Genomic DNA, 27,831 nt, shown 5'->3' on the forward strand with positions numbered 1-27,831 from the left:
GGGAGGCCCTGCCCAGTATTAGTATAGTGTTCCTAATAAAGAGAGGCCCTGCCCAATATTATTATAGTGTTCATGATAAAGGGGGGGGCCCTGCCCAGTATTATTATAGTGTTTCTAATAAAGGGAGGCCCTGGCCAGTATTAGTATAGATTTTCTAATAAAGGGGGACCCTGCCCAATATTAGTATAGTGTTCATAATAAAGGGAGGCCCTGCCCTGTATTAGTATAGTGTTCCTAATAAAGGGGGGGCCTGTCCAGTATTAGTATAATGTTTATAATAAAGGGGGGCCCTGCCCAATATTAGTATAGTGTTTGAAATACGGGGGGGGGGGGGGCAGCCCAGTATTAGTATAGTGATCCTAATAAAGGGGGGCCCAGCCCAGTATTAGTATAGTGTTCGTAATAAAGTTAGGCTCTATTAGGAACATTTTACTAATGCCAGGTAGAGTCTAACTTTATTACGAGCACTATACTAATATTGGGCAGGGTCTCCCTTTTATTAGGAACACTATATTGATGCTGGGTAAAGGGAGGCCCTGCCCAATATTAGTAAAGGGTTTGTTATAAAGTTAGACTCTACCCAGTATCAGAATAGTGTACCTAACAAAAGGGGGACTCTAACCAATATTAGTATAGCATTCCTAATAAAGGAGGTACATGCCCAGTATTAGTATAGTGTTCTTATAAAGGGAGGCCCTACCCAGTGTTAGTATAGTGTTCCTAATAGAGGGAGGGCATGTATAGTGTTCTTATAAAGGGAAGCCCCGCCCAGTATTAGTGTAGTGTTTCTAATAAAAGAAGCACATGCCCAGTATTTGCATTAGGCCACATACACACGTGACTGCTGCATTGCATGCCCTGTGACGGTAGAAACGCAACTCAACACAAGTTACTCATGTGTTGCATACAGTCCATAAAAAGTATGCTTCACTGTCACTGCTAACGCATACCGCACGCCATTGTACTGCACTGCACCCACTGTGCTGTGAACGTTGCATACATGGTGCGTTGCAGTGCGGCGAGCCATGATAGAGAACAGCCGTTATACTGCACTGTAACATGCCACTGCGAACCCTTTTGCTACCTGGTTAGATACCCAAATACTGGCTAGCCCTGTACTGCGGTCTGTGCTACACACTGTAATCCTCTAAGATAGATTTAGGCTGTGCCATCTCTCTTCTACTTATAACAGTGGGGATGTTTCCATCCACATACCTGTAGCATCTAAAAATGACTCGCTCCACTCCATTACTTTTTGTCATGTGATCACAATTTCAAGACAGAATTTTTAGCCATTTAAACCTCTTTTGACACACACAAAAAGGCAACAATTCTGATTGAAAAGGTATTTGGTGCTCTATTTATATCCACACCTGTAGATGGGTTTCCATGACACAAGAAACATGAAGACAATTGTCGCTGATGTGAAATCCTTGGTGAGTAATAACACAAGTTTCTGTTATAAAATTATTTTTCCCAAGCAGAACAAAACATTTTTTTTTTCACTGGGGTGAAATGAGATTTAGTTGGTTCAAAAATGCTGACCCGCAGTCAAAACAGGAAGTGGACTGTTTAGCAGTGTGAACTCACCAGTGGTCAGAGTTCATTATTAAAAAATTCCTACACTCAGGACACAAAGGCCTCAATTCACTAAGGTTTATCAAACGCTTTATCAAACGTTTGATAATATACCTCATGGGTAAAATCTAGTTTTGAATTCACTAAGGTGTTATAGATTTATTGAATGTTTTATCGATAAAACATTCAATAAATCTATAACACCTCAGTGAATTCAAAAGTAGATTTTACCCATGAGGTACATTATCAAACGTTTGATAAAGTGTTTGATAAACCTTAGTGAATTGAGGCCAAAGTCTGTTTTGTGTTGTATGATTTCCCACACTGAGAACTTTTAACCAGTGTGAACCTTCTGGTGTATAAGAAGATATGATTTTCTTTTAAATGATTTTCCACAATCAAAGCAAGGATAAGGTCTCTCATTGGTGTGAACACTTTGGTGTTTAAGGAGATATGACTTTACACTGAATGATTTCCTACACTCAGAGCACGAATAAGGCCTCTCTCCTGTGTGAACTCTCTGGTGTTTAACAAGGTCTGACTTTGTACTGAATGATTTCTCACACTCCGAACAGGGATAGGGCCTCTCACCATTGTGAATCCTCTGATGTATTACAAGTAGCGATTTACATCTAAAACATTTCCCACACTCTGAACAGTTAAATGGCCTCTTTCCACTGTGAATCATTTGGTGTACGCCAAGATGTTTTGCGGTTTTAAATGATTTTCCACACTCAGAACATGGATAGGGCCTTTCACTATTGTGAACTGTCTGGTGGTGAAGATGTTCCGACTTTGTTCTGAATGATTTTCCACACTCAGAACAGTTAAAAGGCTTCTCACTTGTGTGAACCTTTAGGTGGGCATTAAGATGTATTGATGCTTTAAATGATTTCCCACACTCAGAACAAGAAAAGGGTCTCTCACTGGAATGAATTTTTAGATGTGTAGTAAGATGTGTTGATGTTTTGAATGATTTCCCACACTGAGAACAAGAGTAGGGCCTCTCATCACTGTGAAGTCTGTGGTGACTTATAAGTTCTGACTTTGATTTGAATGATTTCTCACACTCTGAACAACCATATGGCGTCTCACCTGTGTGAACTCTCTGATGTTCAACAAGGTGTGACTTTTTTATGAATGATTTCTCACACTCAGAACAAGGATAGGGCCTCTCACCACTGTGGACTATCCTGTGAGTAACAAGATCTGACCTTAATTTGAATGATTTTCCACACTCAGAACAAGGATAGGGCCTCTCACCGGTGTTTTGATGTTTGTGAACTGATTTCAGTTTAAAGCATTTTCCAGAGTCTAAACTTGAATACTCCCCACCACTAGAGGGTGGTGTTCCTCCATTTACCATATGATCTATATGAGGTGGGATTCCAGTGATGGGAGAATGTTGTAAGAAACTATTATCTTCTGCAGTATCATCGGGATGAGAAACAAGATGTCCTTCTGAGGTGCTCCTGACATTGTGTCCCCCTGCTGAAGAGATAATATTATTGTTACTTGCATTGTTAACCCAGAAGGCACCAGTATCTCTCAATTAACTGATAACACCAATCACTTTAAGAACATTTAATACCGATAACATGCCTGTGCCAGTGGATAAAGATAAACTTACTTACGCTTCAGCTGCTGGTATCAAGAAGTCATACTCAGGAATGGTGATGGACCTTTCATATGGTGTACAGTATCTCCTCCTCATTTGTTGGTGCTATGATGTTATACTGAGGATTAGCGATGGGCCTTTCATATGGTGTACAGTATCTCTTCCTCATTTGTTGGTGCTATAATGTTATACTGAGGAATGGAGATGGACCTTTCATATGGTGTACAGTATCTCCTCCTCATTTGTTGGTACTATAACATTATACTGAGCACGGCAGTTTCTACGGCCGTGCGGCCCGTGCCGCTGCCCTGGGCGCAGAGGAAGGGGGGGCACTGTGATAGCGGGGGGAGCCGGAGCCGCGGGGAGGGCAGCGCGACCTCTTCCTCCCTCTCCTCTCCCGGCCGCCCTCCATGCTCCACCCTCGGACTGCAGCAGAGTTAGTGCGCAGGGAAGCGCTGCTATACACAGTTACTCACCTCCCTGGATCCGATCGTCGCTCACGCCCTGCTGGTCTCCTCTCTGCAATGTAGCCTGATACACACGTCACGCTGCTTCCTATGTAAACAGGAAGCAGCGTGTGTATCAGGCTACATTGCAGAGAGGAGACCAGCAGGGCGTGAGTGGCGATCGGATCCAGGGAGGTGAGTAACTGTGTATACCAGCGCTTCCCTGCGCGCTAACTCTGCTGCAGTCCGAGGGGGGAGCATGGAGGGCGGCCGGGAGAGGAGAGGGAGGAAGAGGTCGGGCTGCCCTCCCCGCGGCTCTGGCTCCCCCCGCCATTGAGGGGGCACCTACCTACTTAACCTATACTGGGCAAGCTACCTATCTATCCTATACTGGGGGGCACCTACCTAATCTAACCTGTACTCGGGGGCAGCTACCTATCTATCCTATACTGGGGGGCACCTACCTAATCTAACCTGTACTGGGGGCAGCTACCTATCTATCCTATACTGGGGGCACCTACCTAATCTAACCTGTACTGCGGGGCAGCTACCTATCTAACCTATACTGGGGGGCACCTACCTAATCTAACCTGTACTGGGGGGCACCTACCTAATCTAACCTATACTGGGGGGCACCTACCTAATCTAACCTGTACTGGGGGCAGCTACCTATCTATCCTATACTGGGGGGCACATACCTAATCTAACCTGTACTGGGGGGCAGCTACCTATCTAACCTATGCTGGGGGGCAGCTACCTGTCTAACCTATGCTGGGGGGCAGCTACCTATCTAATCTATACTGGGGGCACATACCTAATCTAACCTATACTGGGGGCACCTACCAATCTAACCTATACTGAGGGGCAGCTACCTAATCTAACCTATACTGGGGGGCAGCTACCTATCTAACCTATACTGGGGGCACTTATCTAACCTGTATTGGGGGCACCTACCTACCTAGCTAGCCTATACAGGTGGCAACTATACTGGCTACCTATACTGGGGGCACCTACCTAACTAACCTATACTGGGGGTACCTACCTATCTAACCTATGCTGGGGGCAACTATACTGGCTACCTATATTGGAGGCACCTACCTAGCTAACCTGTACTGGGGGCACCTACTCATCTAACTTATACCGGGGGGGAGGGGTGCCTGCCTATCTAACATATACTGGGGGCAACTATACTGGCTGCCTATACTGGAGGCAACTACCTGGCTAACCTATACGGGGGGCAACTTTACTGGCTCACCTATGCCTGGCCACCTATACTCGGGGGGGACCTATAGCTGGCTACCTATACTGGGGGGGGGGGCGCACAATTTTTACTCCCTCGCCCTGGGTGCATTTTAGCCTAGAAACTGCACTGATACTGAGGAATGGAGATGGGCCTTTCATATGGTGTACAGTATCTCCTCATTTGTTGGTACTATGATGTTGCACTGAGGAATGGAGATGGATCTTTCATATGGTGTACAGTATCTCCTCCTCATTTGTTGGTACTATGATGTTATACTGAGGAATGGAGATGGGCCTTTCATATGGTGTACAGTATCTTCTCATTTGTTGGTAATATGATGTTATACTGAGGAATGGAGATGGGCCTTTCATATGGTGTACAGTATCTCCTCATTTGTTGGTACTATGATGTTATACAGAGGAATGGAGATGGGCCTTTCATATGGTGTATAGTATCTCCTCCTCATTTGTTGGTACTATGATGTTATACTGAGGAATGGAGATGGGCCTTTCATATGGTGTACAGTATCTTCTCATTTGTTGGTAATATGATGTTATACTGAGGAATGGAGATGGGCCTTTCATATGGGGGTTGATTCACTATCACTATAGCTCCACTTACTGCACGCTTAGCGTGTCTCATCAGATTTAGCATGCCTTATTAGAGTAGCATAACGAGCGCCACAAACTTATGCCTGCTAATTGGCAATGACAAGAGCTCCACTCATCCTGCCCTGAGCCCCTGCGGGTCCAATCACTTTAAAGGACATTATCCCCGCACTTTGATTGGCCCAATAGGCTGCCTGTCACTTGACAGGAAACTTGACAGGCAGCCTATTGGGCCAATCAAAGTGGCCCGAATGGAGATGGGCCTCACATATTGTACATATAAGCTGCTGTGTCATGTTATGCCATCAGGAGTCAAATTGTTTGTCAGTGGTCCAGAATGAAATCGATAAATACTGATTTTTTAAAAGTTTACTGTGTGCACAGTGAATTTGCCTCCAGGTGATGAGACGTATGGCAACTGTGGCATAGTAAGAGGGGAATGGCAAGTGTTTGCCACAGGTCTGTGTCCAGCTCTTGCTAGAGGTGATGGCTGAGGTATGAACCACCAGACGTGTGGTGCCATGAAAGAACATTGTGCCTTCAATTACACAACTGGTGCTCACCAAAAGCTGCCAAGGAACAAGTAAATAAAAATCAGAAGTATTTCTAAATTGCTACTTACCAGAATCAATTTCCAAAGAAACTTCCTCTATTTTAATTGTCCTTATCATGTCCCCCTCTTCTGTAGACTGTTGGCTGTCTCTCACATACATTTCCCCTTCTTCCTCTTTAAATGTCCTCATCATGTCACCCTTCTCCATAGACAGCTGATCATCTCTCAAATCCGTCTCTTCTTCCTCCTTAATTGTTTTTATTATTATACTTTCCTCCATAGGCTGTTGATCGCCCCTCATACATGTCTCTTCCTCTTCTTTAATTGTCCTCATCCTGTCACCCTCCTCCGTAGACTGCTGATCACCCCTCCCATACATCTCTTCTTCTTCTTCTTGTTTAATTGTCCTCATTATGCCTCTCTCCTCCATAGACTGCCGATCACTCCTCACATATGTCTCTTCTTCTTTAACCTCATTTTTTATAGCAGTAAGTTCCTTATCCTAGACCAACAAAATGAAATTACATTTTTAATCTACAAGACCAAAGTAAGGCACTACACAATAATATAATTTAAATAGAACCTGAGGTGGATCTTCGGGGGGCATATGGGACACAGAGGCATGTTCTCTGCCTAATAACATGGCTCTGTGTCCCCCAACCGCCACGCTATAGCCCCCGGAGTTTAACAACAAGATTCGTCGCTAACTCGGAGGTAAACGCAAGGGAGAGGAATTCTCTGTTCAAAACGCCCGCCAGGGGTGTTCCTGCAGGGTTTCCTGAGCTGCCATTGGGCAGCTTTCTCTCCCTGCCACTCCCCCGCCTCCCTGCACGCAATGAGAGACACACAGTCTCTTAGTGCAGCGTTGTGACCCAGAGGTCACAAAAGTGAAAGTGGGCCATTGCGGCCCATGGGAGTGGCGGTTTTTGCGGCTACATGATCCTTCTCAGCCCCGCGGATCAGGTAGCCTACTTTTTTTTTTCTTCATTATTTGAGCCCACCTTTGGTTCTCTTTAACACAGTTTAGAGTCACATTAAAGCTCTGTGCACCCTGTTCTACCTACCAGATAATGGTGGGAGATGGTGTGATCTTCTTGTGGACAATCCTGGGAATAAAGAGGACCTGTACATCTCTTTGGTGATTTTCTGATACTCGTTCTATCTATAGGAAACACACACACAGATTGAATACAATGTCCCTATGTGTTTTTGAGACAATGAGGGAATCTAGGTGAACCCTCTGTACTGCTCTCTCTTTTACAAGGAATGTACAGTATATCTCCTCTTACCCTGGGATGGGAGGGGTAGCTGATTGTCTATCATAGTATTCTTGTAAAGGTTGTGTCCTTCTAAATACTGCCCCTCCTCCATGGAGACACAAATGGTGACACCCTTTCTTGTCCTCTTCACATGGTTCTGGTTCTCGTCCATCATCACTGAATTGGTCATGTAACTTGTACAAGGAGCTCCTCTATGTAGATAGATAATAAAGTGAGAATTAACCATACTTTGGTAGACAGAATTCAACTACAATGACCTTGTGTCATCTATAGTTACCATATGTCTGGTAGGGGGCACTGTGCAGTGACAGCACTGGCAGTCCTCTGAGGGCTTTTTTATACTGCTAGCAATTAGCCTTGTGACATGGTTCTGATCACATGCAATTTGCAAAACGCAAAGTCAACTTCATAGTAAAGAAAAACTCAGGGATCCTTTTTTACAACGGCAATCCCATTTCACCCGATCGCAAACATCCTGCCTTCCTGGTTTCTATGTGTTCCTAGTAGCCACAGAAAATGACAAAGTGCATCACCCAAAATGTTGCATTGTAAAAATCACAAAGAAATCATAATGTATTTGCTTTTTGCAGTATAAAAGTGCCCTAAAGCACAGTCAGTGACTTGTCTAACAGTACTGCATGTCCAGCTTTATATTCCTGAAATCCATTGTTTGGTTACTTTACCATTTTGCACCACTACACATTTATTCAAGTTTAAACAAAAATCTGACAAAATATTACACTATGCCACCACCTGGGCTGGGCAGAGGCTTGGCATGCACCAGTCTCTGGGTGCAGAGTCCTGAGGATGTGCCCTCCGAGCCTCTGCCCATCCCTGACACATCGTCTAATATCTATGTTGCCCTCATGTGAATGCCGCACTTATAGGTTTGATTTGAATTTGGTGTACTGGCAATGCTTAGACATGGTTTTATTTTGATTACTAGCCAGACCATCACTTACTTGCCATGCACCCAAATACATTTGAATGGTGTACCACCCCACTTCTGGAATAGCTATACTGTGGAGGGGGGGTGACTTGATACTGGGGGCACATCTGGCTATGCTTAGGAGGTGGCTACATAATACTGGGGACACATCTGGTTATCTATATTGTGGAGGGGCTGACTAACACTGGGGACACATCTGGCTATGACTACTGAGGAGGGGGGCTACCTAATACTGAGGAAACATCTGGCTATCAATACTAGGGAGGGAACTACTTAACCTCCTTGGCGGTAATCCCGAGCTGAGCTCGGGGTATGCCGCCGGAGGTCGCCGCTCAGGCCCTGCTGGGCCGATTTGCATTCTGCAAAAAGCAGCACACGCAGCCGGCACTTTGCCAGCCGCGTGTGCTGCCCGATCGCCGCCGCTCCGCGGCGATCCGCCGCGTGCAGCGGCGAAAGAGGGTCCCCCCAGCCGCCCGAGCCCAGCGCAGCCGGAACAAACAGTTCCGGCCGGCGCTAGGGGCTGGATCGGGCGGCTCTGACGTCAGGACGTCGACTGACGTCCATGACGTCACTCCGCTCGTCGCCATGGCGACGAGGAAAGCGAAACAAGATAGGCCGCTCATTGCGGCCTATCTTGTTACTTTCGATTGCCGGAGGCGATCGAAAGTACGCTTCCGGAGCGCCCTCTAGTGGGCTTTCATGCAGCCAACTTTCAGTTGGCTGCATGAAATATTTTTTTTTTTATTTAAAAAAAACCCCATTTCAGCCTCCCTGGCAAAATAAATAAACCGCCAGGGAGGTTAATACTGCGGGCACATCTGACTAACAATACTGGGACGGGGGAGGGGTACCTAGTACTGGGGGCACATGTGACTAACAATACTGGGGGGGGGGGGACCTAATACTGGGGGCACTTCTGGCTAGCTATGATGGTTGGGGGGGGGGTAACCTAATACTGAGGGCACATCTGGCTATCTATACTGAGGAGGGGACTACCAAATACTGGGGGCACATCTAGCTAGCCAAACTGGGGCAGGGGGGCTACTCTTTTGAATCTCTGCCTCTGGTGCTGGAGGACTTGGTCTCAGCTCTGACCACCACTGTTTTGTTTTTTGGTTGCGTTTCTTCATGCTGTACAACCAGCAGCTCTACTGGCGCTAGTCTACTTTAGGGGACCCAGCAGGAAACCTTATAGCAGGGGTCTCAAACTCAATTTACCTGGGGGGCCGAAGGAAGCAAAGTCATGATGAGGCTGGACCGCATAAGGAATTTCACAATCGTGGCGCATCGCCACCTCTGCCCGCCCCTCTCACACTTCCTACACAGAGAGGGGCGGGGAGAGGCGGCGATCCGTGCGGCGATTGACGTCAGGAGGGGCAGAGCTGAAGCTGAAAGCTCTGCCCCTTCCAGAAAATGCCGGCGGATTGCCCCCGGGCGATTTGGGGGCTCTGCAGCCCTCGTTTAGCAGCGGGGATGCGGCGGATTACTTGGGAGCACTGAAGCGAACTATAAGGAAGCTTTTGCCGGCGAGGGCCACAAAATATTGTATCGAGGGCCGCAAATGGCCAACGGGCCGCGAGTTTGAGACCCCTGCCTTATAGGGAACTGTAATCCAATCACAGCACCCTCTACAGCACAAAGCGTTGTGATATGCCAAATGGTGTGGGCATAGTTTACTACAACCTATCTGAAACCTAACAATTTGAGAGGGCGCTGTCCATCCAATCACATTCGCTGAATTTCCCTATGAGGGTTTCTGCTGGATCCCCTAAATTGGGTGGGCAGCACCCTCTGAAACGGCTAGGTTTCAGATAGGTCCTAGTAAACTATGCCCACACTATTTGTCCAATCACAACATTTCATGCTAGCAGGTGCTGTAATTTAAGAGCTTTTTCCTATGAGGTTTCCTGCTGGGTCCCTAAAGTAGACTAGCACCGTTGTACCATCTATTACTGAGAAGTGCCTCAACTCGTTAATCTTTAATTGATACAACAGTAAAGTGGGTCTTGGCTTATTATTATTTATTATTAATATAGCACTGACATCTTCTGCAGTGCTGTACAGAATCTTGTCACCAACTGTCCCTCAGAGGGGCTCATAACCTAATACCTACCAGAGTCCTATGTCTATGTAAGTATTGTGTAGTGTATGTATCATAGTCTAAGGACAATTTTAGGGGGAAGCCAATTAACTTATCTGTATGATTTTGGGATGTGGGAGGAAACCGGAGTGCCCGGAGGAAACTGCTTGCAGATGCTGACCCGGATGGGATTCGAACTGGGGACCCAGCGCTGCAAGGCGAGTGCTAACCGTGCTGCCCCATAGTTTAACACATTTTCATTTGATTTTGTACTTTCATAGAAAAAAAATCACTTGTTAGATGACCAGCTTTCCCCACTCAATCACATTCCATGGCTCCTAACCTGTCCTACACACACTCTACAGATCCCCCTAACCATCATTCATTGCCCACCCACCTATTTTCCAGTCCCCAGTGTCTGTCTCTCTCTTTCCCACTCTCTGATCTGTACTATGCCCAACGGGAACACATATATACTAATTGTATTAATAAAAAATAACTATTACCTTCCCTACTGCCAGTCCCAGCAAGGTCTTCTCTGACTTCCTGTCTGGCGACTTCACCTCTTCCTGTCTGTGTCCTCCATCTACCATTGGGCATTGGCTACATGCAAGAAGCTTGTGCTGTACATTTACCTGCCGTAGCTGCCGCCTTGTGGAGAAAATACAAACTGCAGTGCTCCATGTATTTATCATAAGGATCCGCTGAAATGTTAACTTACACAAAAAAACAATACATGTGTCCTGGCTACTGGCTATCCTGCTGATCCTCTGCCTCTAATACTTTTAGCCATAGACTCTAAACAAGCATATGCAGATCAGGTGTTGCTGACATTTTTTGTTGAATCTGACAACATTAGCTGCATGCTTGTTTCTGGTGTGATGCAGACACTGCTGCAGCCAAATAGATGAGCAGGGCTGCCAGACAACTGGTATTGTTCACAAGGAAATAAATTTGGCAGCCACCACATATTTTTTTCTTCGGGTTCCCTTTAAAGAGGATCTGTAACCTCAAAAAATCCCCTGGGGGGTACTCACCTCGGGTGGGGGAAGCCTCCGGAGCCTAATGAGGCTTCCCACGCCGTCCTCTGTCCCACGGGGGTCTCGCTGCAGCCCTCCGTGCAGCCGTGACGTAATATTTACCTTCCTGGCTCCTGCGCAGGCGCTCTGACGGCTGTCGGCTCCGAACTACACGGAAATACCCGATCGCCGTCGGGTCTGCTCTACTGCGCAGGCGCAAGTTTCTGGCGCCTGCGCAGTAGAGCGGACCCGACTGAGATCGGGTATTTCCGTGTAGTTCGGAGAGGAAAGCAGCCACAGCGCCCCCGCTGGAGCCAGCAAAGGTAAATATTGAACTGACAGTCGGCACAGTCGCCGGCTGTTCGGAGGGCTGCAGCGAGACCCCCGTGGGACAGAGGACGGCGTGGGAAGCCTCATTAGGATCCGGAGGCTTCCCCCACCCGAGGTGAGTACCCCCCAGGGGATGTTTTTCATGTTACAGAGTCTCTTTAAGTTGTATCTAATGCTTTATACACACTTGAGATAAAAGTCTTTGGAAAAGGCAAGTTCACAGACCAATTTTACCCCCTTCCATGTAGTATGAGAGCCATACTCTACACAGTCTATTCTATGGAGCTGCACTCCCCATCAAATAAAATCTTTGCAGGATGCTGCACACAAAGATGCCCGTACACACTCAAAAGATCATTTATCTGCAAAAAATCTGTTCCTGCAAAAGATCCATTCCTGCAAAATGCATTCGAAGTCTATGAGATCTGCAGATCCTCATACACACCTTGTTTAACAGACATTCATCTGCAGATCAGATCCACCAGGATGGATTTTCAGATCTGCAGATGATTGCCAGATATGCAGATGAAGTCTGTTAACCTCCCTGGCGGTTTATTTATTTTGCCAGGGAGGCTGCAATGTGGTTTTTTTTAAATTAAAAAAAAAATATTTCATGCAGCCAACTGAAAGTTGGCTGCATGAAAGCCCACTAGAGGGCGCTCCGGAAGCGTACTTTCGATCGCCTCCGGCAATCGAAAGTAACAAGATAGGCCGCTCATTGCGGCCTATCTTTTTTCGCTTTCCTCGTCGCCATGGCGACGAGCGGAGTGACGTCATGGACGTCAGTCGACGTCCTGACGTCAGAGCCGCCCGATCCAGCCCCTAGCGCCGGCCGGAACTGTTTGTTCCGGCTGCGCTGGGCTCGGGCGGCTGGGGGGACCCTCTTTCGCCGCTGCACGCGGCTGATCGCCGCGGAGCGGCGGCGATCGGGCAGCACACGCGGCTGGCAAAGTGCCAGCTGCGTGTGCTGCTTTTTTCAGAAACAAAATCGGCCCAGCAGGGCCTGAGCGGCGACCTCCGGCGGCATACCCCGAGCTCAGCTCGGGATTACCGCCAAGGAGGTTAGGTGTGTATGATGATCTGCAGATCTCATAGACTATGAATGCATTTTGCAGGAATGGATCTTTTGCAGGAACAGATCTTTTTGCAGATAATGATCTTTTGAGTCTGTACAGCATCTGTGTGTGCAGCATCTTGCAAAGATTTTATCTGATGGGGAGTGCAGCTCCATAGAATAGACTGTGTAGAGTATGGCTCTCATACTACATGGAATAGGGTAAAACTGGTCTGTGATCTTGCCTTTTCCAAAGACTTTTATCTCAAGTGTGTATGAAGCATTAGTCAGCAACACCTGATCTGCATGCTTGATGAGGGTCTATGGCTAAAGGTATTACAGGAAGAGGATCAGCAGGACAGCCAGGCAAGTGGTTTTTTTTTGTTTTGGTTTTTGCCAAAGCAAATAAATATGGCAGCCTCCATATCCTTCCCAGTTAAAGTGTGTTTTAAGACTGCCATACACTGATAGACTTTCTTCCGATCTGTCCAAAAGATAGATACCTCTCTGATCGACATCTGATTAAGACACATAAAATTTATATTATGCTTTTCTCCTGGTGGACTCAAAGTACTTCAGGCGGGCAGCCACTTAAAGGGAACCAGAGAGGAATGAAATGGGAAAATAGAAAAAAGCTTTTATACATACCTGGGGCTTCTTCCAGCCCCATAAGCCTGGATCGCTCCCACGCCGCCATCCTCCGCTTCCTCCATCGCCGCCACCGGGTCCCGTCACTGCCGGCGGACGCGGCCAATTGTCCGCATCACAGGGTCTCCCTCCTTACCCTTACGCATGCGGCTGCGCAGTAGGCAGCCACAAGCGTAAGTTGTATGGAGGGAGCCCCTGCGGAGAATTGGCCGCGTCCGCCGGCCGACTGGCGGTAATGACGGGACCCAGTACGGGCAGATCCAGGCAGCGGAGGACAGGGGCATGGGAGCGATCCGTGCGTATGGGGCTGGAGGAAGCCCCAGGTATGTAGAAAAGCTTTTATTTTATCCTCTCTGGTTCTATTTAAGGCGCTTTGTGGGTGACCAAGATCATTAGGGAGCTTTGCCCAAAAAATCCTTACTGGTTGAACTCTGGTCAAAGGCTCAAACCCTGCATCTAAGCCTTAGATGCAGGGTTTGAGCCTTTGACCAGAGTTCAACCAGTAAGGATTTTTTGGGCAAAGCTCCCTAATGATCTTGGTGACTCTGCATGGGACCCTGGGGAGGGTAGCATTTGCAGGGGGGACACTTAGGGGAGCAATGATAAGTGATTTTTAATATCCCTCTCAGCTGGATAGCATGCTGGGTAAGGCTGTTGCCTTAGATTCTAAGGCAACAGCCTTACCCAGCATGCTATCCAGCTGAGAGGGATATTAAAAATCACTTATCATTGCTCCCCTAAGTGTCCCCCCTGCAAATGCTACCCTCCCCAGGGTCCCATGCAGAGTATTACTGCAGCAAAGCACTCTGACACTAACCTCTAGAGCCAGTGCACTCCTGCCTCTGTCTTGTAGTGACCCGGGGGCATGTACACACTCATGTACAACACCAGGTGAATGCCAGATGGCTTTGCAGTGCTAATACTCTGCACAGGGTCCTGAGAGAGCAGCATTAACAGAGGGGATACATCACCAGATCCTGCAGTGTTGCCCTCAATGAGTGCCCTGAATGGAATTGCTGTTGCCCATAGCACCATGGTGAGCGGCACAGGGCTATTGGATTTTCCTTTCTCCTACCCCTACTGTCACATCTCCCCAGCAGTGAGTGCTATGGTGCTAGGGAGACTAGGGTAAGATAAACATGCACAGCAGCAATACTATTTGTGGCACTGATGCCCGTAAAAATCAGGGCACAATGACAATTGATTTCTGGCACAGGCTCTGAACCTATACACCTGATTCAAGAGCCTGCTCTCACATACAATAGCCCTGCACCCATCACTCTGTAATCTCCTTATTCATCAGAATTCTGATAACAACAGCCCCCCACCACTTACACACTTTTCCAATTACAATTGAAGAATGGGGCTCGGCTGAAAAACCTAATCTCAGTAACATACCCCAAACTTTCCTGTCCCCCATCTGAAATCAGATGGCCATAGATGAGAATGATTTGTGTTGTATAAAAATATTTATTATTTTATTACACAGAATGTCCACTGAAAATAGTGACTCCATTACTAATGAGGAAAAACACAATATTCCTGGTCTAAAGCTATAATAATCCTAATTTTTGTACAGCGCATTTCTCCTGTTAGACTCAAAGCACTCAAGAGCTGCAGCCACTAAGGGCGCACCCCTTGCGTGCAGTGTTAGGATGTCTTACCCAAGGACTTCTTACTGAAAAGATACTGACCCTAGCCAGGATTTGAACCCTGGTCATCCCATGTCAAGGTAGAACCCTTAAAGGAAAACTTAAGTCAGGAAAAAAAAGTGACATTTACTCACCCGGGGCATCCCTCAGCCCCCCGAAGTTGTATGGTGCCCTCGCAGCCCCGCTCCGATCGTCCTGTCCCCGCCGGCGGCTACTTCCGAGTTCGGCGACAGCCACCGACAGGCTGGGAACGCGGCTGATTTTCTGCGTTCCCAGCCGCTATATCACCCCTCTATGCTGCTATAGCGTATATATATACGCTATAGCAGCATAGAGGGTGATATAGCGGCTGGGAATGCGGAAAATCAGCCGCGTTCCCAGCCTGTCGGCGGCTGTCGCCGAACCCGGAAGTAGCCGCCGGCGGGGACAGGACGATCGGAGCGGGGCTGCGAGGGCACCATCCAGCTTCGGGGGGGCTGAGGGATGCCCCGGGTGAGTAAATGTCATTTTTGTTCCCTGACTTAAGTTTTCCTTTAACCAGTACACTACATTCACACTGGGGGGCACTGCAATGTAACAGAGGCTTAATTCACAGGAACACACATCAATTGTAAGTGTATGCGAAGTTCAGAGAGGCCTCAAGGTGCGTACACACATGTGACTATAGTCGTTTGTAACGATCGTTCCCCGATCTTTACCAACGACGATCGTTACAAAAAACGAACCACCGACTATTAAGGCAAACGACGAACGAGCCAAATCGCTACAAAAGAAAGTTCTGTCTCGGCGGATTTTAACCAACGACGATCGTTTGCAAAAGTAGTACATCGTTGGAAACGGTCGTTCCTACTAGGCTTGACATGCGCATTTCACTATTTCTCCCTGAAACTTCTCATTTTTATGCGCAGGCACAATAGTTGCTTTACGTGATGTAACGTTCGTTCTAACGATCAGATCATTACACACCTTTTAAAACTAACTTTACTTAGGTCGTTCTTTCATCAATTAAAAGTTCGTTCGTCGTTCTCAACGAACGATCGTTGTCGCATGTGTGTACGTAGCATCAGGCCTCTTTTTTTCCACGAACAGTTGATAGGCAATAAAATGCCTCTCAAATTTCACAACTGCTTGCTGCTGCCTAGTAACTGCTCACTGCTGCCTGGTAACTGCTCACTGCCGCCTGGTACCTACTCAACTACCAACAGTTTAACTGTCCGTGAAAAAGAGGCCTTAAAGGGAACCTGTTCTGAGTAAAATTATTTAAAATAAACACATCATGTAACTTCAAATGAACATTAAAGTTACCTTGCCATCAGTTCCTCTCAGAAGCTCACCATTTGCTTCTGACAATGATCCTTTCCAGTTCTGACAATATTTTGTCAGAACTGAAATATATCAGTTGCTGTTAGTTATATATCAGTTACTGTCAGTTATAGCTGAGTGGACAACTGATATGCCCGGTAATGTCCATGTTTCCCTATGGCTCAAGTGGACGATGTTACAGTTTAACAGTGTGCTGACCAGAAAACTGTTATGGGGTAATGGCCATTTTCAAAATGGAGGACAGCGAATTCCGTCAATCACAGTGGACAAACAGGATGCGGAAGAGGAGAAAGAGATTGAGGAGTAGACTACACGGGAGGTAAGTATGACTTGAGTATGTTTATTTTGACTTTTAATTTTCAGTTCAGGTTTTCTTTATAGGATGATTTGGCAACCCTGCTACCACTGTGTGTTTAAGTTGCTGCTGTTCCCAACTGTTTCCTCCTTTGCCATAACACCACCAAGGCCCCTTTTCCATGAGCAGTTGATAGGCAGTGAAAAGCCTCTCAAACTCTCACAACTGCTTGCTGCTGGCTGGTAACTGCTCACTTCTGCTTGGTAACTGCTTGTTGAGCACACAGTTCAAATGCCAGTGGAAATGAGTCCTAAGGCCTCTTTTCCACAGGCAGTTGATAGGCAGTGAAATGCCTCTCAAACTCTCAGGTCTCATTCACACTATAAATCGGTAAACGCTAAGGAAACCGCTGAGCTTTTTTGTGGTGTTTTCCAGCGTTTTCCTCCATCGGTTTTTCAGCGTTTTTTCACTGTATGATATAGTGTTTTCCAGCGTTTTGCAGTGATTTGCGTTTAGCTCTTCCATACAGGAAATGGCCGCTAGACAGGAAACAGAGGTGTTTTAATGGGTAATCTGCTCTGTCTTGTGGGTAATCTGCAATACTTACTGAGTAAAAGCACTGGAAAAATGCTGAGGATTGTGAACAGCCCAGCATTTTTGGTGCGATTTTGAAGCACTCCTATCTTTAACATTGAAGTGCTAATCACTCAAAATCGCTCAGAAATGGTGCAGGCTACGAGTTTGTGTTTCAGGTAATCGCTGAAAAACGCAAAATGCTTAAATGAGAACAGCCACATAGACTTTACATTGCACAAGCTCTTTTCAAAACGTTAGCAATTTCCAACGATGCAGAAATCGCCTAAAAAGCGCTCTAGTGTGAATGGGCCCTCACAAGTGCTTGCTGCTGCCTGGCAACTATTTAAAAAAAATTGTTAGTGAACTTCAGTTCCTTAGTCAAATTTCCAAAACAGTGTACAAACGAGTAGGTAAGCTGGCTGACATCTTTATAGATCCTTTCCAGGGATTGTTTTTGTAAAAAATAAAGGAAATACTGAGAATCCCCCATGAGGAGATGGACTAGTCCAAAATGTCAGCTTGTTACTGTCTATTGTAAGTGACAGCAAAAGGTAAAAAGTAATTTATAGTGCATGTTCTCTGGGAGAAATGTACATTTGAGATGCAGGCATTTTACATTTTTTCGAGGTAGTGGTCCTTTAAAGTGTACCAGTTTTCTGTTCACTGTACATAAAGTCTCCTCTCTTCTGTCATTATCTCCTCTAACTATCTGTCATCTAAGCCAAAGCTGTTCTGACTTAACAAGAAACTACTGAAAATAACAATAAATAAAATGTATTTTTTTTATAGTACTACTTTAACCCTCCTGGCGGTTTGCAAAAAAAATCGCCAGGGGGCAGCAAATCTTTTTTTTTAAATTTTTTTTTTTTTTTTTTTTTTCATGTAGCGAGACAAAGTCTCGCTACATGATAGCCGCTGCTCAGCGGCATCCCCCCAGCCCCTCAAAGAACGGGATCTCCCGGAGGGCTTCCCCCGTCGCCATGGCGACGGGGCGGGATGACGTCACCGACGTCATGACGTCAAAGGGGATTCCGATCCACCCCATAGAGCTGCCTGGCACTGATTGGCCAGGCAGCGCACGGGGTCTGGGGGGGGGGGGGGGCGGCTGCGGCGCGACGGATGGCGGCGGATCGGCGGGTAGCGGCGGCGATCGGGCACTGCACGCAGCTAGCAAAGTGCTAGCTGCGTGCAGCAAAAAAAAAATTATGCAAATCGGCCCAGCGGGGCCTGAGCGGTGCCTTCCGGCGGCATAGCCCGAACTCAGTTCGGGCTTACCGCCAGGAAGGTTAAAAAATATTTAGTCAGTGTTGGCCTGGCCCATTGTAAAATCTTTCCTCAGCTTTTCCTCTCCCCAATTTACATTCTTGAATTTACCACAGGTGGTGACACCGTTACTGCTGGCAGGTGCATCACTGCAGAATGTTTGTTTACTGTCAGTTCCAAAGTCAGTAGAAACAACACCTGCTCTGCCAGAATGCTCTGGGAGGATTCTGCATAATTAAACAACCTCTTTAGGATCCAGGGGCATCCTTCTCCTTTTTTAGCCCTTCAGGTACCCTTTAAGAATGTAAATTGGCGAGAGGAAAAATGTGGGGCAAACACTGACTAAATATAAAGTAATATTGCTAAAAATAAGCTATTTTTTATTAAGTTATATTCAGTAAAGTTAGATCCGGCATATGGGATCATCAAGTGACCTTGGTAGACCTCAGAGGACCATGGACGGCGCTACACCAGAGCATGCTGGGGCACTCCTCCCCCCCCCCCCCAATAACTGTGCCTTCTTAAGTGCCCCCCCCCCCCCCCTCTCCTGCTCAGTTGCAAACCGTTTACTGTTTTCAGGCTGCAGCAGCGTACAGTGGTCAGGATAGGATCTGTAAAAAGAACTCTCCATGTCAGCCTGTCTATGTGTGTGTTAAGTAAACCAAGAGTCTTACCTATTTGCCAAAAATACCTCACAATCCTTGCAAGATCCCTTGTAATTAATGTATCTGGATGACACTTATATTTGTAAAAAAAAATTCTCTCTACCGCCTTCTGACTGTATGTTCTAACATTGTCAGTCAACAGGAATAGAGTCTGAAGAAGGCTTACAAGCTGAATTACTGTTTTTCCTTTACATTAGCCAATCAAGTATAACTTGTATTTTACAGACAGAAAGTTTTGAATCAGAATAATAATCCTGATTCAAAACTTCCTGTCTGTAAAATACAAGCTCTATTCTCCAGCAATGGTTAGCTACTAAGATAAGGAATTACACATACAGTGTTTCTCTTCCTCTTGCTGCTTCCCCCACCCCTTGCTTGAAGAGTCGTGAGACACAGGCTATGGGCTGGAATTATTTGTCTGAGATCTGTCCACACAGGAGCAGCTTGCTAGCAAGTAAGGATTAAAGTAAGGATTAAAGCATGCCAGCAAACTAGCTAAGTACATCTGTTGGTAACTTTTCTCCAATAATAGCACCATCATTTGAACAATCTGCTCTGCTCAAAAGCCTCTGTGATGTTTACATTTGATTTCTATTGTTGCCGTTAGCCTTAATTTTATAACCTGGATTAGGAAAAAGATCTCTAAACCTCCCCATACAGACATGAATTTTGATCACCCAAATGGGCCCCACTAGCCAGCCTTCATGCCCCCTTTGTGCATCCCCAAAAATCTGAAGCTGGAGCTGCCACTGCAGAGGACACCTGTACACTTGCCAGATTAGAGGCCGTGACCGTCTGACTGGCCACCTCAGTCCAAACCAGTGTACCATGTGCACAAGGCTTCTCTCTGCACTCTCACATCCATCGTAACCAAACTGTTCAAACTCTCACTGAAGTCTGCCACAGGGCTGAGGAGTTAGAGATGGAGTCAAAAGCAATTATTAGGTAACTGGATCCGGAGCTGGCTATTCCTAATTAATTTAACATAAATGAAAAAAAAATACAATATGATAAAATGTCCTGTTTCACAGTCAGATAAGGAGGGTACTTATCTGTTGTCCCGACCTGGACAGACACTGTCACTTGCATACCTGATGTATAACTCTTTCAGGCAGAGAAAGAAAAAAAGGATTGCAGCTTAGTAATTTGTGTGCGTCACAGTACATACAAGTCTATCTCACCACGTCACGTTACCTCAGTTGTCCTTTAAGCTGTACTGCTTGGGGGGGGGGGGGGGGGGAGAGAGGGATCCAGACATGCCAGACAGGACTCTCAGCAGTAGGTACGATAGGTACGAGTCTTTATATAACTTTTTTTTTTCCCCAAATGTATCCTTTAAAGCAGGGGTCAGGAACCTTTTTGGCTGAGAGAGCCATAAATGCCACATATTTTAAAAAGTATTTCCGTGAGAGCCATACAATGTTTCAAACTGGGACAGTGCGCATGCGCAGCAGAGGGCTCACGTCCCTATTGCCATGGTGATGTGTATACAGTTGATCCTCCGGGCAGCAGAAGCGTTTTTAGCTTCAGCTTGTACAATTAGCTAGCTGACTTGGGGATTGATTCACTTTGTAGAAGGAGATATCCACACTTTGGCCTAATATGCTGCCTGGCAAGTGACAGGCAGCCTATTGGGTCAACCAAAGTGCAGGAAAGTCATCCTACAAAGTCACTGGACCTAACAGGATCCAGGGTGGGACAATTCGAGCAGCCGTTAGTTTTGGGTGGAACACGAGTAATTTGTGCATGCTGCAGCAGTAGCGTGCCTACTTTGAAAATTTTACATGCGCTGCCACACTGAGCTGCGCTGCTTGAGCAGTGTAGCTTTGTGAATCAACCCCTAACTGTGAGCCAGATGTAGCCATCAAAAGAGCCGCATCTGGCTCCCGAGCCATAGGTTCCCTACTCCTGCTTTAAAGGGATGATTTGACAACCCTGCCGTTTAGACTCAGGCCAGAGTGTGTGGAAAGAATCAATAAAGGTTTTATAATTAATTATGTGTATATCTTTCATACTGCTGGAAGTATCGCCATGATATAAACAAAATTAGTGTGCTAGAGTGATGCTTTCAGAATATGATTATTGTATTGTTTTAAGAATTATTATGATATAACCAAATGAATATGAATATAGAGCTCAGTTATTGTGCCAAGCTTCTTATTCTGTTACAGTGACCTTCCTGAGGAGAAATGGGAGTCCATTGAAAGGGCGGTTTGAACCAGATGATTGTGTCCAAGGCTGGCTACCTCTGAGTTCATACAGAGGAAATGGAAACCAGAAAGTCAGACACGGCCTGAGGGAAGGAAACAAAAGTTGAAACTTATACTACAAGGAATTCTTCTGAGGTCATTCTGAAAGTCATAGTAGGCCCACGCAGTCAGAAGGTGGAAGCTAACTAGTGATGGGAATTCCGACTCTTCTCGGAGAATCGGCTCTTCTGAATCAGCTCCCATTAAAGAGCCGGCTGTTACGGCTCTGAATCGGCTCTGCATTAAATATCACTGGACACCACTCAGAATCGGAGTAAAGCCCCGCCCCCGTCTCCATGACAACTCCAGACTGCTTATCTGACTAGGGCAATCCCTCCTGCTACTGCTCTGCTCCGCCCCATACACTCCTACAAGCTGAAAGAGGACTACATCTCCCAGCATGCCTCAGCACCCTTTATTACACAGCAAATCAGAGCTGTGTGGGGCGGCTGAGGCATCGGCTCTTTCAAAACTGAGAGCCAGCTCTTTTCGTTCGCAGCAAAGAGCCGGCTCTTAGAGCCGGCTCGTTCGCGAACGACACATCACTAAAGCTAACACTTGCCAGTGATGATTGGATTGACAGAAAGAGACAGCCTAGAGGAATAGGTTAAAGAGGGTTTAAAACAGAAGGGAAAAAGAACTTTGCTTTTCTGTATCAGTGAGGTTGGGGGTAGACTGCTGCCTTTGTAAGATGGCACAGGAATGCCCTTGATCAAGAATAAAGATTCCACTGTATCTTGGCACTAAGAAGAGAGTCTGTGAGTTTATTTTTCCTTCCACATCTGTCAGCAGGGCAAGTAGGAATCCTTACTTTACCACCAAATCAATGGCGAAATGGATCCTCTTCAGTGGACAGTTATCTGCCAAGCAGCATGGGGCCACGAGCCTGCAGCCGTTAGCCTAGGAAGTACTACATACATGAACGGAAGAGGATGGGGTTTGGCACATAAATAAAAAAAAGGGGCTGATGCTAGTCATAGCAATGGATAACTATTTATTCTGACATAAAATAAATGTAGTACAATCTAAAGGGTAACACGCTTTATGAGGGACACAGAAAGATTGTGGCATACTCATTGTATCTGTGACCCCCACTATTGGTGCTTTTCACACATAGGGAATGCCTCTGGTCTCTGCTCTCTCTCCATCCAATCTAGAAAAGAAGGACTGTATGTGCGGTGCGGTGTGTAGAGAGAGATGGTGGAGAGGAGATGTAGCAAAATCAGGGTTTAAAATGCTTACTTAATAAAAAGGCGCCTGGAAATTTGGGCACCCAGAAAAGCCAATACTAGAATATCAGTAAAGTTACTTATATTCTACCATTAAAGTGTAAAGAATGATTGTAAAATATTTTACTATAGGTGAGCCTCCCCCCACCCCCTACTCTCACACAGATCGCTCCCCTTGACGCCTAACCCTAAAGCTAGGTCCACACTTGTCCATGACAGATCAGATCTGTTTGAAACGGATCCGGTTTGGTAATTTTTTCTTCTTCTGTTTTTAACCTTTTAAATATTTTTGGAGCATAGGTTTCCAGTCCGGGGAAATGTATGTCGGGAAGGGGGGGTGGTGGAGGGGAACAAACTGGTGGGGAAGGCAGCCAGGAAGGGGGTGACAGCAGTCGGCGGGGACCACTCCCTCACCTGGGTCCCCCCATCCCCGCCCCCTCCAGCTATTTGTGCAAAACTTGTTAAAATGTAAAGTATGCAGCGAGTGGGGGAGCGTACCTTCTCTCCTTCCGTTCCACCACTCGCCGCTTGACCTCCTGCAATGTCGCCTTCTATACTTCGGAGGGCGGCATTGCAGGAAGTGACGCGGCGAGAGGAGGAAGTGGAGAGAAGGTAATCTCCCCACATACTTTACATTTTAACAAATTTTGCACAAATAGCGGGAGGGGGAGCGGGGAACACAGGTGAGGATGGTGGCGACCCCCCTGCCTCACCGACCGCTGTCACCCCCGTCCTGGCTGCTACCCCCTCCAGCATGGCGGCCCCCTCCCCACCCACAGGCTGTGACACAGAAAATTATCCGTTTCTATGTCCAAAACTGCCTGTGTAGAGGGGGATCCGTTTTTACACTGCCCTTCACTACCCCTCTCTGTGTATGCGGGAGCGATCAAGGTCCAGGAAAATGCTGCAAATCCGGACCATCCGTTCAGGTTTTTAAAACGGGTACCCCTGAACACAGACAGATCCGTTTTTTTTTAAGTGAAGAAGGATGCTATTTTTTAACATTGGTATCCATGGCTCTGTTTTTGATCTGGGCCAAAAAACGGAGCCACGGATACGTTTTTAAAACAAGTGTAAATCTACTCTAATCGTCCCCTCCTATGATCTAAATCAGTAAACACATCATAAAACTAATAGGAGGAATAAAAATCTAGAAAAAAATATGCACACAAAACTTGAATTGTTTATGTGTTTATTTCTATTTACAGTGAGAGAAAGTTTAAAATCAGGTGGAATCTAACCGTAAAATGTATTGTCTGACTGCCTTCCAGTGAGGTATAAATGCTGTAAGAAAAGTCCCAAAGCACACAGCAATGAACAGGGTTATTTTTTTTTCATTCAACAAAAAGGCCTCAATTCACTAAGCTTATCTCCTGTCTTTAACCATCCTGGCGGTATGGACGAGCTCAGCTCGTCCATTACTGCCGGAGGCTGCCGCTCAGGCCCTGCTGGGCCGATTTGGCTCAAATAAAAAGCAGCACATGCAGCCGGCACTTTGCCAGCCGCGTGTGCTACCTGATCGCCGCGGCGGCGATCCGCCGCGAGCAGCGGCGAAAGAGGGTCCCCTCAGCCGCCCGAGCCCTGCGCAGCCGGAACAAAAAGTTCCGGCCAGCGCTAAGGGCTGGATCGGAGGCGGCGGACGTCAGGACGTCGGCTGACGTCCATGACGTCACTCCGCTCATCGCCATGGCGACGAGGTAAGCGAAACACGGAAGGCCGCTCATTGTGGCCTTCCGTGTTACTTCTGGCCGCCGGAGGCGATCAGAAGAACGCATCCGGAGCGCCCTCTAGTGGGCTTTTGGCTGCATGAAATAGTTTTTTCTTTTTATTAGAAAAAAAACCCTCCCGCAGCTGCCCTGGCGATCTTAATAGAACGCCAGGGTGGTTAATAACTCTTCCTGAGTTATCACCATGGTGATAAGGCATGTAGTATTCTGAAAACATTTTACCTCAGGCAAACCTAAAGTTAACTCTTCTGTCTTTAAGTTAACTCTTCAATCCTTAAAACAACTCCAGAGTTTATTAACTGCGTGTGAAAAAAACTACAGAGGTGGTAAATTAACTACAGAAAACGTAACTTAAGGAATGAAGAGATAAAATAACTCTCACTGTGTGGAGGTAAGTTATCTCTTGCCTTATTATCTCCAGCATGATCTTAGTGAATTGAGGCCATAGTCTTTTATATTACCTCAGCAACACTGATGTAACTGGCTTACAAGGTTTATCCAGTTGTGATGGCTCAAAACCCACTGCCTCATCTGCTAGCCACCTTACCTAGTGTCTTCAGCCCACTACCTTGTAGATTGTAAGCTCACAAGAGCAGGGACCTAACCCTAGTGTTTCTTCTGTACCTACTCAATCTAATGAACGTGTATCTGTATTGCTGGATGTTTTCATAACAAGCATGAGTTATTTTATTTTTTGTGCTTGTTTTCTGCATGTTCTGACAATATTGTACACATTTTATGAATGTATTTATAGTAACTTCGATTGTCTTCATTATACTCTGTGCAGTCCTGCTGGGTCTATTTGGCTGCAGTAGAGTCTAACTAACACCAGGAAAAAAGCATGCAGATAATCTTGTCAGATCGGACAAGAATGTCATGAACACCTGATCTGCTGTATGCTTGTTCCGGGTCTATGACTAAGAGTATTAGAGGCAGAGGATCAGCAGGAGAGCCAGGCAACTGCTATTGCTTAAAAGGAAATAAATATGGCAGCCTTCATATACCTCTCACTTCAGTTATCCTTTTAATCCCTTGGTGAGATCACAAAGCAGGTAATTAATGTGCCCAATAGGATGCCCACTAAAAAGTATTCTGTTTTGTCAATGGTGTCCCACACAGGGAACAGAAACAAAGGTTTTCACTGATGTGGACACTCTCTTGTTCAGTAAGATCATATTTTCCTTCTGAGGATTCCCCACAATCAGAACATAAATAATTGACCTTTAGCAAGTACAATCATTTCGATACGAAAAAAGAAAATATTATGTATTAAATGAGGTCTTGTGCTTCCAACACAGACATGCCTCCAATGCTGTGATCTCTCTGGTGTTTAACCTATTTACCACCAGGGGCGTAGAAACACGTACCGCCCCAGGTGGTGCCGCCGCTGTCCGCGCTCCTGCTCGCTCCCGCAAGCGCTCGGGCACTCCGCCGCCCGCTCGCCTGGAGATCAATGAACGGGAAAAACCATTCCCGTTCGTTGATCTCAGCCCCCCAGCAATGATCGGCTGCTTCTATGAGAAGCAGTGCGATCATTGTGATTTTCCCAGCCTCATTGTGCTTCCTGTAAGCGTACTTCCGGATGCTTACAGGTCGCATGAACAAAAACTTACTGTGGCCATCTTGTGGCCAAATAGTAAAACTACATCCAAAAACATTTTTCATAAATAAATACCTAGTTTTACATTATAAATTAACTCATTACCTCCCACACGCCCCCAATTTTTTTTTTTTTGTAATAAAAAGAAAAAAAAAATTACAATAAAAAAAAAATAACATACATAAATAGTTACCTTAGGGACTGAACTCTTTAAATATTTATGTCAAGAGGGTATAACACTGTTACTTTATAAGCTATGGGCTTGTAATTAGGGATGGACGCAAAACTGAAAAAAATGCACCTTTATTTTCAAATAAAATATTGGTGCCAAACATTGTGATAGGGACATAATTTAAACGGTGTAATAACCGGGACAAATGGGCAACTACAATACGTAGTTTTAATTATGGAGGCATGTATTATTTTAAAACTATAATGGTCGAAAACTGAGAAATAATGAATTTTTTCCGTTTTTTTCTTATTCTTCCTGTTAAAATGCATTTACAGTAAAGTAGCTCTTAGCAAAATGTACCACCCAAAGAAAGCCTAATTGGTGGCAGAAAAAACAAGATATAGATCAGTTCATTGCGATAAGTAATGATAAAGTTATAGATGAATTAATGGAAGGAGCGCTGAAAGGTGAAAATTGCTCTGGTGGTCAAGTGGTTAAGAAGAAGGTCTGACTTTGCGATGGATGATTTCCCACACTCTGAACAGGCACAGGCCTTCTCACAAGGGGAAACAGTCTGGTGAATAACAAATACAGAATATTGATGACACTCTTCTTAAAGTAATCCTGAAGCTAAAATAAACGCATGAGATAGTGAATTGTATGTGTAGTACAGCTAAGAAATAGAAAATTAGTAGCAGAGAAAAGAGTCTTATACTGTTTCCAGTACAGGAAGAGTTAAGAAACATCAGTTGTTATCTATGCAAAAGAGCTTCTCTGAGCCCTCCAACCCAACTTGGGTTGAGGACAGTCCTCTTTTCTGAAGCACTTATACATCAAATAAACAGTGAGAGACAGATTGAGATAAGGTTTTACTGCAGGAAAGTCCAAATGGTCATTAGCTCTGCTCTGTTTCATAGTTTAAAATACAGTGTGGTTTGTAAACTGCAAATATGACAGAATGATGCAATGTTAATATATATATATATATATATATATATATATATATATATATATATATAAATTTGAGACTCTTTTCTTTGCTACTAATGTTCTATGAATTATCTGTACTATACATACAATTACATCATGATTTTTTTATTTTTTTTTTGCTTTAGGTTTGTTCCAAATATCACATTTGATCTGACATTGTCAAGCTTAGAACACATCTAGGACTTCTCACCAGTGTGAACTCTCTGGTGTTTAACAAGCTCTGACTTTTTTTCTAAAAGTCTTCCCACAATCAGATCATGGATAAGACACCCCACCTATGTCAATCCTCTGGTTTCTAACATGTTTTGACTCAGTCATAAATGATTTCCCACACACAGAACAAGTGTAGAGCCTCTCACCTGTGTGAACTCCGTAGAGTTTAACAAGGTTTGACTTTGTTCTGAATAGTCTACCACACTCATTCATAAGGCTTCTCTCCAGTGTGAACTCTTTCATGTCTAAAAAGTTCTGACTTGTATAAAAATGTTTCCCACACTCAGAACAAGGATGCGGTCTCTCTCCAGTGTGAGCAAATTGGTGTCTACCAAGCTCAGATTGAAATCAGAAAGACTTTCCACACTCAGAACAAGGATGGAGACTCTCACCAGCGTGAACACTCTGATGTATAATAAGTTTTGACTTTAACCTGAAGGATTTCCCACACTCAGAACATAAATAGGGCCT

At 45.6% G+C, this 27,831-nt stretch overlaps 1 protein-coding gene across 2 annotated transcripts; it reads right to left on the minus strand.

The window, feature by feature from the left end:
• Positions 1–1,855: 1,855 nt before the first annotated feature.
• LOC137534784 (zinc finger protein 436-like) lies at positions 1,856–27,595 on the minus strand. 2 transcript variants are annotated; one of them, XM_068256435.1, is made up of 5 exons: positions 27,507–27,595; positions 7,336–7,517; positions 7,111–7,208; positions 6,116–6,548; positions 1,856–3,069 (listed from the first exon to the last, which is right to left on the minus strand). In XM_068256435.1, the coding sequence occupies exons 2-5, from the start codon at positions 7,493–7,495 to the stop codon at positions 1,913–1,915; spliced, it is 1,848 nt and encodes a 615-aa protein (XP_068112536.1). In that variant the 5' UTR covers positions 7,496–7,517; positions 27,507–27,595; the 3' UTR covers positions 1,856–1,912. The 2 variants fall into 2 exon arrangements, with proteins under 2 accessions (XP_068112536.1, XP_068112535.1); XM_068256434.1 differs by lacking the exon at positions 27,507–27,595 and adding an exon at positions 10,862–10,913.
• Positions 27,596–27,831: the final 236 nt, after the last annotated feature.

The sequence above is a fragment of the Hyperolius riggenbachi genome, chromosome 10 (assembly GCF_040937935.1).
Source record: "Hyperolius riggenbachi isolate aHypRig1 chromosome 10, aHypRig1.pri, whole genome shotgun sequence".
NCBI lineage: Eukaryota > Metazoa > Chordata > Amphibia > Anura > Hyperoliidae > Hyperolius > Hyperolius riggenbachi.